At 44.9% G+C, this 14412-nt stretch overlaps 1 protein-coding gene across 1 annotated transcript in view; it reads right to left on the bottom strand.

Moving 5' to 3' along the window:
• Window positions 1-14412, bottom strand: part of LOC133124624 (teneurin-1-like) — a 217602-nt gene that overhangs the window by 4603 nt on the left and 198587 nt on the right. Inside the window, exons 25-31 of the mRNA XM_061235984.1 lie at window positions 11633-12143; window positions 10421-10593; window positions 8943-9178; window positions 7085-7378; window positions 5744-6131; window positions 1493-2713; window positions 158-300 (exon numbers count right to left, since the gene is read on the bottom strand). Coding sequence (XP_061091968.1) covers window positions 158-300; window positions 1493-2713; window positions 5744-6131; window positions 7085-7378; window positions 8943-9178; window positions 10421-10593; window positions 11633-12143 — 2966 coding nt within the window. The remainder of the gene's footprint in view (window positions 1-157; window positions 301-1492; window positions 2714-5743; window positions 6132-7084; window positions 7379-8942; window positions 9179-10420; window positions 10594-11632; window positions 12144-14412) is intronic.

The following is a 14412-nucleotide window of genomic DNA, read 5'->3' as shown; positions in this document are numbered from 1 at the left end:
AAGTGGCAGGCACAGTATATACATTTATTTAGGTGGTCATTACAACACGTACATATTCACATTCCTACTCCAGTCATAATCATTTATTGAATGTCATTTTCTGCCGAATGTAAAAATGATTGGAGAGACAGGGTGTGGTGGTTCTGAGCAGACCCACCTTGCTGGAGTCCCAGTCCTGTGTTTTGGTTTGGGTCTTCATGAGCTCGTATGTCTGCTCTGTGCTGTCCACGTCCGGTTTGGGGAACCCTGGCACCACGTTGTGAAGCTGAAAGCCAAACAGCTGCAGCCAGCTGCCGATGTCTGAAAACACAGGGCCATATATATATTTCACACACATGAAGGCACATTGACAATCCATTGTAATTATATGTGTGTCCCCTGCATGGTTTTTGGCAGTTTCCACAAATAAATACATTAGATGAAATGCATCCCTCCATCAAATATGTATGGGAATAAATAGTAAAATGTTAATGGTTGGCATTTATATAGGCCCTTTACAGTATAAGGAAGTTAGGTTGCCCCTATATGCATCTTGGCTTGAGTGACTTAAATGGAGATGAACCGGGGGTTGTGTCACACTGAATTCAAGACACTTCTCAAAAATGTCGGCTTTATAAAGACATGGATTTGTATGTGTGCCTGCATCTGTCAAGCATCATTTTCAGTTGGTGATTTTGGTGATTGAGATACTTAAATGAAACCCTTTAAAATGTTATAAGTTCAAAATAAAGGTCAGCCATGCCTTGTAGCACTGAAAAAATGGTTTCATAAAGAAAAAAAAAACAGTGGAATGACTTTTCACATTTTCCATTTTCTGTGGAATGGGATGAGGTAATTTTATTATATTTAGAGCAATCTGGTTTGGCTCACCCATTTCAGAGCTAAGGGTATTGTAGCTCAAGTGGGAATATGCATGCCCCTGATACTGGGAGTGTGTAAAAACCATTCATGCTTACTTCAACAATTATATATATTCATTTTTCTTCATTTGTTTCAGATTTTTCCACATTTTTCTCCCAATTTGGTATCCAATTGTACCCTATCTATTCCAATCACCCATGTTTCTGTGGATACAGCGAAACGGCCCAGTGGCTTGCTGGCCCAGGAGGATCAGGATATTAAAGAGGGATAGGCCTTCTACAAGCCGCATCGTCTCAAGTTCCCATGACCGTGACTCCGAGTCGAGTGCGATCAGGGCCCTACTGTATACGGTGATCCTACAGCCCCTGCCGAGACCCTCCCTCCACCCTCAGAGCGACCAATTATGCCACTCCACATGTGCCGGCCAACCTCGGCTTTGGCAGGACCGGGGGATCGAACCCAGGTCCTCGGTGTGCAACTGCAACAAAGTCATCAAGGTCTGTTGCTTTAGCTGTGCGCCACCGCAACAATCATATTTATAAAAACATCATAACATCATTTTTCCTATGTATTTTGTTCATTCGTTTTCACCGGAGGGCATATATGTTCAGTAAATGAAATCTGGACGTACCTGTTGTGAACCGAGTGACATCTTGCAGCTCCCCCACCGGACAGTTGTTTTTGAAGGAGTAAAGGTTGAAGGGTCTTGGGTTGACACTGAGCTCTGACCACAAGTCATAATTTGGTGTTGTCCACCTGCCCGCGACCACATCATAGTCCCGCCTCCCCAGGTGAACGAGCTTGGTCAGCGGGTCATAGAGGCCACCGTGGAAACCAATTATAAGCTGGAATGAGGGATTGGAGTCCTGGTATATGTCCCCGTAAGGGGTGTACAAAATCTCCTTGACAATTTGCCCCCGGCTACTGAAAATCGCCAAAGGGGTGCCCGAGTTGTCGCAGGCGACGTAGTACTCCTCCCCGCTGCTCAGCTCCATGGCGATGAGGTGACCCTGAAGGTCGTAGTACAGGGAGGTGATTTGGGAGCTGGTGTGGTTGTATATGTGGGTGACTCTGGATGGCTTGGTGAGATCCGCGTAGAAGAACTGGAGGTGCTGGCCGGAACTCCCCTTGCAGGCTACCCGTCGGCCCAGACCGTCGTAGCGGTACTGCACACTCTGCTTGGACACCTTGTTGTAAGCTTTGGTCAGGAGGGTGTTGGAGTTGTATTCAAACACGTTGTTGTCCCGCAGACGGAGGAAGCCGTCCTCATCCACTTTGTACTGTATCTCCCCCAGCCTGGTGATGCGGTCACGCAGGTCGTAGCGTAACGGGGTGAGCCGGGCGCTGTTCCCGTGGCTCAGGAGGTTGATGTTGCCGTTCAGATCGTAGCTGTAGCGCCACTGCGGGCGGTCGTTCACCGAGACGCTCTGGAGCTGGCTGTCAGCATCGTACTCATATGAGTAGCGAGTGATGTTGCCTTCCACGCCGATTCTGATGTCGCACGTGGTGGTACGGCCCATGCTATCATACTGCACGGTCATCCAGTAGGCTATGGACTTCAGGATCTCGTACTGGACCTCGATCACCTGTCCGTTGGCGTTGAAGATCTTGGTGTGTTTCATGGCATGGGTAGTGATGACCTGGTTGAGGTCGTAGTTGATCACGCTGAACTTGCCGAACTGCTCTACTCGCCCAGACACGTCCACATAGCGATAGAGGTCGATGGGCAGTGGTGTTTCGTTGATCATGGCCTGCATGCTGGTCACTCTGAAGTTGTTGTAGCTGTAGTCAAATCGAGCGTTCACTAGCCCTTCTTCACTAAACCTGAAGATCTGTCGCCCAACAAGAGGACCTGCAAGGACAATTTTATTTTTAGTGATTCTGCCATTGGTCAAGATTGTGAACCATGAAAACAAATTGGAACTGGATCTGGAATGGAATAGAAACTGCAAGTGAAAATGGAAACTCAAAACCTCTGGCCCTGTTTCTATATACTATGTTTCCTTAGCAATATCATATTGGACAGGTCCCAAGACCTCTGAGTTCCAACATTAGTAGCCAAGTCACCCACTTCTGAATTATTTGATATGGTAGCACCATGTCTTTGGGGCTGGGAAGTAACTACCAGGAACAAGCCCCATGCCTCTGAGCTTCCCACAAGCTTTATACAATTCCCCTGACCTCTGAGACAAAGACAGAGTGCTGTGATCAGGCCTGGACTCCAAGATCTAGGAAAGGTGCCCAGCACCAATGCATGACATACTATGCATTAGATAATTGATGGGCATGAACAGTCAAATTCCCTGTGGTTCTATATCTCCTTTCCTACTTCTTTTGAATCACATCTGGAGTTAGTTTGGGTTGGATTCGGCAGAATTGTATAGAATTGCTCCTGTTTGCCTCTTCAGTCATCAACATGTTCAAGCTAATTGCAATAAGTGTTTGTCTCCTTATAAAGCCAAAATAAATGTTTAATTAAGAAAAGCTTAAATAGAATAGAACAGAATGGAATTATGCAATCCATGATTAAGCAGGCAGACAGGAACAGTGCAAAAGAAAATGTGTGAAAAAGCTTCTCATGACACAAACATTGTGTTACTTTGAGCATATCTTTCATCAGCACTCATCGCCCCACTTCTGCACACACAGTTATGGTTAACACATTCACAATGCAACCTGTACGACAAACAGCTTCTCTCAACCCTCCGAACATGTAGACATACATTTCAATGCCTGTGCAAACTAGCCACTTTCATGTTTTGCAAAGCCGTTACTTATATTGCAGGTGGCTTAAACATTCATTCTGGCGTCCTCTACAAGCACCAGTGTAAGTAGAGGACACCAGAATGAATGTTTAAGCCATCTTTTTCATTTAAATGAATAATAATAAAGAATTAATTTGTGATTATCTTTTCAGTAATGACTCAGTTTGACTTATATATAGCAGCACTTTTTGTGGTGAGCAGCAGACACCTTTGACTGAATTCTCACCTGCAGATGACAAGTTATGTCTGTCAGTGTCTGTGTATCTGTGGTATTACTGTAAACTATGACTGCATTATAAAATATATCACATATATAATATTTGGCAATAGTGCTGAATAGTAGCCTATTTAGGTCTCTTATGATGGAAAGTAATGTTTTTCCGTTTAATACTCACCTTGTTTGTATCAAGGAACGCTATTGAATTGAAGACATGATTATGCTACTTCTGGCTTCTTGCCGGTAGGGTGGACTAGGATTTTTACAACCCCCTTTAAAGCTGTGCTGCAGATGTGCAACAGTCTTTTGTCACAGAATTACCTAAATTCAGTTGGACATGCTTTCACTGGCCACCGCAAGTCCTGCCCACTAATGCAAGGTAACTAGCAGTGCGTTGATAGTGAAAACAAGGCCCACAGATTCAAATGACCAAGATGGTAGAAATTCATGAGCTGTGAACATAAACGAACGGGATCAAATTTGAGCATGCGATTGCTGGGGACTGTCTGTTTATTACCTTTATAGATGGCGATCAACCTTTAATTGAGCAGCGTAATGAAATCTAAGGACAGGAAAGGCAACGTGGCTCTGAATGTTGGGAACATTAAGTTTTAGAACACCATAAATCCTCTTTGCTAATCTCCTTATCTTCGCCGCTGGTTTGGCTCCCGCTCCGAGCTTCGCCACCATCCGTAGCCGTGACATGAGTGAAGAACAGTGGGTAATGTCAGGAATCGCTGAGGAGCACTTAGGTGATGCAAGTTACTGTCAAAGCACAAAATATCCTCCGTCAAGTAAAATAGCCAATCGCCTGACAGGGTGGCGTCACGGTTAGCCACACTTTGTCCATTTGACAGCTCCTTCCTTTCTTCATACGAGTCAGGTACTCTCTCTCTTTTCACTTCTTACACCTGCTCTCCTTACCGCATATTTCAGCCCATGATTTATAATGCCACAATTAGCATTATCGCCCCCCTTTCCCCATGCCCCAAGCGAAGGCACCATTTGCTACAGGGAAATGAGATCAGTTAAAGGCAAGGTTAAAGTCAATGCCTGCTGAGGACAAAGTGATAAACCAGCACAGGGACCCTGCCAAAGAGCTGCAGAGATTAGAGACCCCTGGCTGAGGGAAGACAATCAGAGGAAGGGCTTTTCTATAGGACACAACAAAGGCTTCTGAACTGGAGGAAAATTGCTCATCAGCATTGGGAAATGGCAGCCCTGTATGCTTCCATCTCTTCACAATGTGAAATCAGAAGCTGTCATCACACAGTGGGCAACCCTCTGTCCCTCTTTCTTTACAATGCAAAATCAGTCCACCTCACCACAATGGCTGAGATTTTTTTACCTCATGCTACAGTCTGGATGAATGAGGGATTTTAGTAACTTCAGCATCCGGATGAGAACAGGCTGATTCTCAGCGAGAATGATGTTCTTTTGTCTGGTAGCGTTGAAGCGTGTTGTCTGCCCTCGGTTATACTGAATGCGGTTTGTAGTACATGTAGCTTCCTGGAAACTTCCTGGAACAAGAGCGGCCCCAGAGAACACCTTTCATGTATGAGCATGTCAGCGAGTGGCTAAGGATGATCTCTATCAAGCCTCTCACTTACACATAAATGTCTTCTGTCGCCCATGGCGACGATACTAATCTGAGAACACCTGCTATTCCTTCCACAGTACTGTGTTGAAAATTAATGTGGAGTTCGACCTCTTAACCATTTGCTTAACCGCCCATTCACAGCAAAACATGACCTGAAAGGGGCTTAGACTGGTAGAAATGAATACCGTCCCACATATACTCCATATACGTATGAACTACATTCATGAACGAAGTCAGTCGGCCTTATTCACGCATGGTAGGTATGTCAGGTCACTGACTTTCCCTGGCTCTCTTGCCTACCTGTCTGCCTGTATCTGATGGTGCAGATGAAGCCCTCGTGCATGAGGTGGATGGTCTTGACCACGCCCGAGGCCTCGTCGTAAGTGAAGGTGACCAGGGTGGTGTCGTACAGGATCTCGGCCAGACGGGACTGCTTGGTGTACTTGTAGAGGGTGCGGCGGCCCGTGCCCAGGAACAGGGTCTGGAGCAGGCGGCCGTCGCGGGCGTAGTCCTGGATGAAGGTGCCGTTGCTGTCCGGCGGGCTGTAGATGTTGCGGTAGTAGCCCACCGACAGCAGGGACTGCATGCTGTGCCTCACCATGCTGGGCACGGTGACGGACAGGAGGCGGTCCGTCTGGTCGAACTCGAATATGTACCTGCGCTGACTGTGAAGGAGCAGCATGACCGTCTATAAACACACACACACACACACACACACACAAAGAAAAGCTTCAGTCCATTCAAAAAGGTCAAGCAGCTGACAGGCAGTGATAAGCTACGGGCAAATACACAAACAAGGAACTGCAGGATTTTCGTTTAATGTGACATAATTACATCACCATTCGTCAGGCGAATGTTAATTTTGGTTAATTTCATTAGTGACTAATATTATCCTCTGGCATGAATCAAATATAGAAGCACATGGTATATGTATTTGCTCTGTACATTTTGTTGTAACACTTTTCAGTAAGGTTACATGAATTGGCATGAACTAATGTTGTTAGTACTACTAAGAAGCTACTGACAAGATTTGTTTATGTTTTTTTTACATCACTAATTTATGCAGACAACTACATTTTTAATGCCAATTTATCTTGTAATTTAAATGTTAATGTTTAACAAATTATACGTTTATCCTATGGTTTACAAATGTACAAATACTCATGTAACTAATTCACAAGTTACTAGTTAAATACAGTAACTAATGAAAAAATTAATTCATGTTAACAACAACGTTATTTAATTGAATTGCATGTACCTTATTCTAACCCATTAGTGTGACCCATTTTGTTAAAGGAATACACTTTCTTCAGAATGAGAGCACACGTAATGGGGCACCAGTGCAGTATAATGTTTAAGGAAGAAGTTATGTTGTGGATTTGATTCATTGCTGAGGTGCTGTATTCTTGAGCAAGATACATAACCAGTCATATCAGTAAAATATCCAGCTGGACATTTTGGATTATTTCAGGAAATCTGTGCAAGTCACACTGAATAGGAGTCTCTGTGCTCTGACAAGACTATTGATTTGGAGAATATATAGAATGTGACATATAAACAAAAAGTGCTGACTGTCAGCCACAACAATACGCCGGAACGCGTCGAATAGCACACCACAGCGTGTCGAATTGTTAAACGTACCTTCTCCAGGAAGGTGTAGCTCCATATCTTCCCATTGGCCCAGGTTCTGGAGACCACTCTTCCATTGTCATACTCGAGTTTCTCTGACCAGTTTCCTCGCTGAATGCTGGTGATCAGGCCCGTGGCAGAGTAAGACACATTCACCTCATTATATTTGCTACTAGGAGACCAGAGAATGGGGCGTCCCATTTGGTCATAGAGGATCCTGAGGGTAAATTTGCGATGGTCATCATAGATCTTGCCCACTCGTGTGGCTTGGTCAAAGTCTATGGACAGCAGATTTCTGTTATGAGCCTGATAATGAATACAACAATATATTATCAGTGATGCAATCAGCAGGTCAGCAAGTCAAAGCAGACAGTCAATCTCCAATACATTTTTACAGTCCCCAACAAACCATTCAAAGCTTTCTGCCCAAACTACAACATGCATAGTTGGATGGTGTAGAGATGAGGCTTTCTGTTTGGATATTATTTGAATATTTTTGGCTAGTTTTCAAATATTCACATAATAATCCACCGGTACCCTGACAACCAACCGCTAACACATGTGGCTAAAGTATTGTGTTAAGAAACATTCACAACAAAGTGTTTGTTTTTTTAATCAAGAAGCAATTGAATTGTGATCTATTGGTAAAATTTGCACAACAAACTTGTGTGAAGCGTTGTATGAGTACTGGGAACATTTTTGGTTTCTAACTTAGGCTGAGAAGCAGCTGTTGCTATTTTTTTACTCAGTTGCTATTTTTTTACTCAGTTGCTCCAGCACACATCCGGATGCATATTTTCATCACAGAGTTGTGGTCAAATTTTTATGGTCTTTAAGATCAGCCTAGAAGTGGTAAGAAGACAAGTTCGAAAACAGGCAGAAAGCTTTGAGAGATTATCACACAATTACTTTTGGCATTTGCTCAATTAGAAAAAAATCAACAAAACATTTTTTTTGCAAAGTTCTGCAGTTTCAGACTCCCTCTTCATTTCCTATGAACAGCAGACGTTTCCCTGGACGTCATTGCCCTGTGACGTCCAGGGAAATGTTTTGACATTTGACACCCACCCTTTTTTTTTCCTCCCAGCATCCTCCACTACTTCCAGCATCACCTGGGACATTCAGTAGGCCTTAAGAAACACGCTGTTCTCTGACTTCCTTTTTACTGCCACAGGCACATGGGAAACCGCAAGATGATAACATGCAACACACATCCAACAGTAGGTATCCATTGGCCTTGTATCTTAAACACTGTTTTTCAACTCATGAGCTAAAGCAAAGGAAGTCATCAACATGTTGCCTACGCCTTGCCCACAAATCAGCCTCATTGCACTTATCACATGGTGATAACGCATGGTGGAAATCACACAGAACTGGGCGGATTCAACTGACGAGGACTAGATTGGAGATTGTGATGAGTTGTCCAGACGATTTGTGAAACTGGATTGGGACCACTGTGTGTTTGTTTTTACACAGAGCATGCAATGAGTCAATTAGTGGTTCAGTCCCCAAGCTGGGCACATCATCCTTAACCTCCACTAACATATGTAATATATTTCTTTATTTTTCTGTGTTTGACTACAGTATTTCACATTTTAACCCTTGTGTAGTCTTAACATTCTGTATACTCCCCTTGTCCAACAGGTAAAAAATGACCCGCCTTCACTCAACCCCCAAAATAAAGCAGCTTAATTGAATTTTAAACCACAAATCTATTTTTCACGAAGAAACAACCTGTCATCACTCATCACAAACATCACGATCAAATTTCAAGTTGAAAAAAGATCATTCAGGGGGTTTTCTCTGCTGTTAAACGTAAGACAACACACGGGTTAAGGACAAGCCGCCAAACAGAAGCGGCGAGTCGTACCCTCAGCCGACGCTCGTAGGTGGTGTAGTTCCCCTTGGCAGGCTCACGCCTCTGCCTCCACTCGATCAGGCTGGGGCCGTGCTCCCCGGGCAGGGTGATGTTACACCGGCCCACCGTGGGGCTGACCACGCCGGAGGAGATGTGAGGCTCTGTGCTGAGCGTCACCTCCATGCCGCTGCTGAACGTGACGCGGAGCGAGCCGTCGGCACTGACGCGGTACGTGTTCTGGGAGTGCTCTGTGGAGAGGGGGAATGAGAGAGAGGCCGGGGTTTAAGAGGGTCAGGGAAAGGCCACCACATTTTCCTGCCGATATACAGAGACACTGCCCGAGGTGGTCATAACCATAAAGAAAGAATTGCTTTAGAACATCTTATTTTCTTCATTTTTCTAACAAATTTTCAAAAAGATTTCTCTTTTATGACTTCTCTGTGGTGCGGATTGGTTATATATATATATATATATTTTGAGAACCTGAAATAATATCAGATACCACTTTAGAAAAGCTAATTTCCCTCAAGGTGACTTTTCTAAATACGTCAGGCCTGGAAAAAGATCACGCTTTAACGTCTGAAAGCACTTTCATTTCTTAAGGACCTCTCACCAGGAGAATGATCGCTCACTACTTCCTGTTTTTTGCACTTTCACTTGTTTTGTCACTAATTCTGACCAGCGATTCACACCTCTGCAAAAACAAAGCCTGATTCAGTTGAAGAGCTCGGTAGCATCTTTTTACACTTCTGTTCCTCACACTCACATCGTAACAGAAGCGTACGAAACAACTGCGATTCCTCCAGTGCCTCAGTGAATCGACAGTTACTCATGATAAGCCATGAAGTGTTCAAAGAGTTCGGGGAAAAGCACTACTCTGGCAGCCATTAGAGATGCCCTTAAAAGTGTATTTCTATCATAACTGTTGCCATTTTCATCCTGATTGTTTGTTATTTTATTATATTGCCTTTAAAGAAAACAGAGTTGTAAAAAATCACAAAACCAATGCACGTGATTGTTTTCCCCAGGGTTTTTTATGTACTGATACTACAGTTTGAAACAATTTGTTTTGCTTTTTAACAGTACAGAGAGAAACACCTCACTGCGTCAGGAATACAAATATAACAGCAGTACAGGGAAGTGCAGCCCCAGTGACACATCAAATTCACTGTCATGACTCATTGTTTTTGTTTAAGTTAAATGTTCTTCTTCTGCAGCAGTTTAGTAAGTAGACTTGAAAACATGGCAGAGGTCCAATCAAAAGTTCAATCATACACACACACACGCATGCATGCATACAAACACACGCACACAGACACTATTGCATACTTAAAATACTGTATTACTTATTTTAATTTTACTGCTAATCATGCTGTATGAAGACAGCAAATTAAATAAGGAAAGTGTTGTTCGGTTTCTCGTCAAAGGCGTGTCTCTGTGCAGAGTACACAGATGGGTCAGACCCTGTGATGTACTATATTGGAACAGACCTTGACGCAGTGTGTAGATCGTGTTTGCGGCTGAGAAGTTGGTTGCCGTGATGAAGTTCTCTTGATGTGATGTCTCTGCTTCCACCCTGACAGACTTCTCCATGTTACCGTGGTAACTGCTGACTTCCCCCGTTGGAAAAGTGACATTGATGAGATGGCCTTCAGAGTTATACCTGTAAGAAGACAGCCATTGTGAGCAGAATCTCATCTCTTTGTGCTATGACCAGTCCTTTTCTATGCTTAAAAAAGTATAGGGTTTTTCTCCATATCAAAAAGACAGTGATGAAGCCTTAAAACTACCATGGCCTTACTCACATCTGTAACTGAAAAGTTGAGTTGAGTTGAAGTTTCGAGTTGAAGGGTATATATATAATAGATACATCAGTACGTATGCCAGAGATTGCTGGACAAGTATTTCATTGCACTATAACAGGGAGAGTTCAGTATTTCACCACAGCTGGTCACAGCTGGAATTGGTCATTGTGGAGTGGATGAACTGAAGGGTACCTCTGAGCACGGTGCTGGTTCACTGAACTGTGTACGAATATTTCTGAACACTGGCTGTGTTTAATTATGACGCATCAACACACTTTCATAAGCACACCACAAGATGGCAGTAATACTCCACAAAGTAAATTCAATACGATCGTCTGTGAAGAATTCTATCCTTTTACAATGATCAAAAACTAACATGTATGGTAAAAATCTCCCGAGGGAAAATGGCAATTCTTAGCACATTCTGATAAAAGACCCCCCCAATTAGAGTTTTGAGAGGTAATGTAAGGCGACATTTCGAACTGGTCTTCATGCATCTCTGCAGAAACAGGCTCTCACAGGCTAATCAGAGAAACAGCAGCTTTAATATTGGTCTTTGAGTCAAAGGACCGTGCTGATTTCCCCGCTGGCCGAAGGCTGCAGGAATATCCTCTTCCTGGCTAACGATGCTACTGATCTCAGATTTCAACAATGAAATGAAGCTTGCCCTCCCGAAAGGCCCATCGGTCATATCCTATATACCATAACCACGTATAGGAGAGCGAGGTTTCACCACACAACCGAAAACACACAGTAGCTGCACGTTTCTGCTGTTCCTGATGCCCCTCACAATGTTCACTAAAATGTTCACTATAAATATGTCACACTGTAACACCCATTTTGTTTAAAGGAACATTTTAACATCAAACATCACAGACAGAGCCACACGAGCCTTACTCATAGACTGTGGCCCAGCCGTTCTCGTTGGTGCTGGTTGCTAGGAGACCGGTGTTTCCGTGGTAGGTGACCTGCGCAAGGTCGTGGCCCTGGTCGGAAACCCTCTTCAGAGCGCCGTTGTTGCTGACGGTCAGCCAGTAGACCTGGCCCCCAGGGGCCGCCAGCCACAGGGGCACGCCGTTGGCGTCGCGGTGGATGTGGGCGGAGTCGCCGTTGCTCCCGGTGACGCCGATGACGTGCCCGTCGGCTGAGTAGGTCAGGTTGTAGATGTAGTCTCCGGTGATGAGGTTCTTGGTGTGCAGGTGAGTGCCGTTGACGCTGAACAGGTAGAGCTCCTGGTCTGACGCAGACGCCACCTCGTACATGCGGGTGGGGCTAAGATGCGGCCGGTTGGGGCTGAGGGCGCGTATGCGCACGTTGCCCAGGTCGGCGATGTACAGCGCGCCGTCGGGGGACGCGGCCAGGGAAGAGGGTGCCTTCAGCTTGGCGTCTCTGGCGTAGCCGCCGTCGCCTGCACGGAAAACCCAACACAGCATCAACACCGGAACCTTCTACAGCGCCTGCTTAACACAAGACACGGTACCCATACAAACGGCAGCTACGAAGGCTACGAATGCGACAAAGTGCATCTGTTCTTATCGGATTTGATCGGTTAGCGTGTCCGCCCGGCATAACTCTGACAGCTATTTCTCGCTAATGCACCTTGCTGAAATGCCAAGCGCAGTGATACGTCGCGCTTTCAAAATGGATCCGGCATTCATGTGTACGGCGTAAATCCGCCCTCAGGCGCAAGCCACTTTCTTGCCGCTTGATGGTATTTAATGGTGAGGATTTAATGGAAAACGCCAGTTCTTCGGGGCGTGGGGAGAGGGATAGAGAGATTCCGATACACCGTGGCTATAGGTGGGACCGAGGGGTTTAGGAGCCGTGGGTCTTCTGCGGTCGAACGCGTTCCCTGGAATTTTATCTGACGGACAGGACGCGTGTTTGCGGAGCGGAAGAAATTGGGAAGGCGAAAGCTTCCGGAAAGAGTAATCATTTATTAACAGCGGTAGATGATGGGAGATATGCAAAGCATCACCAGAAAGGGATAGGAGCTGTTACACCTCATTGGTTCTTGCCACGTGCAATCATTTCCCCCCCTCTTTTCAATTGCAAAAAAAATGATGCGCAACACTACCAAGGGAATGCTTGATAAAAAAGCCATCTTGACGGAGATGTAATACTCGACACAACAAATGGCGACTTCGCTTGCGCTGTCAAAAACTGTGACAGCACAAGGAGGGCATGTGATTTGTGTCCCAACAGTACGTGTCCCAGAAGCACTTTCACCATGTCAAATTTATTTGCTTATTTCCATTCCTCGTCACATAATCCTCTCTCTTTTACTATGGCCTGGCGTCTTTCACGAACGAGAGGTCTGAAACGAGATGCAAAGTTTCAGGATGTTTCATTTTGTGCCTATTTAGCATCTTGCATCGCCTTGCTTGCCTGTGCAGAGGAGAGCGCCTACGCAATGGTGGAACGGTAAGTACATAACAACTTTTCTTCAATTTTTCTCTGTTCTGATTTACAGAGCAAAGTGTGCAACAAATGAAAAATGTGAAACAGGAGTTCAGTGTACATTATTGGGGATACAAGTACAAATCTGTTTACGGTCAATTCCACACAGACACTAGGATGAACACACAGGGATTCATTGAGGAGTCAGAAGATTCTGGAATCCCCCATTTTGTATCTGACCCAGCGGTAGAGTCATAGCAGGAGTCTGGATAGTCAGGGTGTTGTGATGGGTTTTGCTCCAACCTGTTTCCCTTAATTAGCCCGATTGTTAATACCAGACCTGGGTCTAATATGTAATTGCTTTGGGTTCAAATACTTTTCTGTGCCCGATTGATCTTACCAGGTGCAATCGAGCTAACTAAGAAGACCAGAAGGCGGGGTTTGCAGTTCTGTTTGCAGACCAGAAGAGTATTTCAAAGGTTTCAATACACCAGACAAGCTCAGTAAAGCATGCATGAATCCAAAACAATTGTCTATTTAACTTTGGATTGATTGATGTATTTATTCTTTTATAAAGGCGAGCAGGCTAGATGCTCCTTATTATTCTTTTTTTAAATTCAGTTGAGGGAAAGCCGGAATTAAGGATCTCAGGGGTAATGGCAGGGGCACAAACAGATGGGACCACAGAACAGAGTGCCATGGAGGAGATTCAAGCCCCTGTCATATGTGGGATAAGAGGCAGCCTCCCGACACACTGTGCCACATGGCTGCCCCTCTATCTGTTTATTTTATTATCAATTGGATTGGATTTGGTTAGTTAATTTCTTAGTAAATTAATTAATCCCTTGGACCAATTCAACAGGGAATGGGACTAAGAAAAACAATTCTCAAGGGACCATAAGAACTGACCCCCCCCAACACCTACTTCCCCTTCTTGACTCAACACCTACTCCGCCTTCTAGACTCAACACCTACTCCGCCTTCTAGACTCCATACCTACTCCGCCTTCTAGACTCCATACCTACTCCGCCTTCTAGACTCCATACCTACTCCGCCTTCTAGACCCCAAACCTACTCCGCCTTCTAGACCCCAAACCTACTCCGCCTTCTAGACTCCATACCTACTCCGCCTTCTAGACTCCATACCTACTCCGCCTTCTAGACTCCATACCTACTCTGCCTTCTAGACCCCAAACCTACTCCGCCTTCTAGACCCCAAACCTACTCTGCCTTCTAGACTCCATACCTACTCCGCCTTCTAGACTCCAGACCTACTC

Source organism: Conger conger, chromosome 3 (genome assembly GCF_963514075.1).
Source record: "Conger conger chromosome 3, fConCon1.1, whole genome shotgun sequence".
In the NCBI taxonomy this organism is placed as follows: Eukaryota; Metazoa; Chordata; class Actinopteri; order Anguilliformes; family Congridae; genus Conger; species Conger conger.
This window is presented reverse-complemented; position numbering and strand designations above follow the sequence as displayed.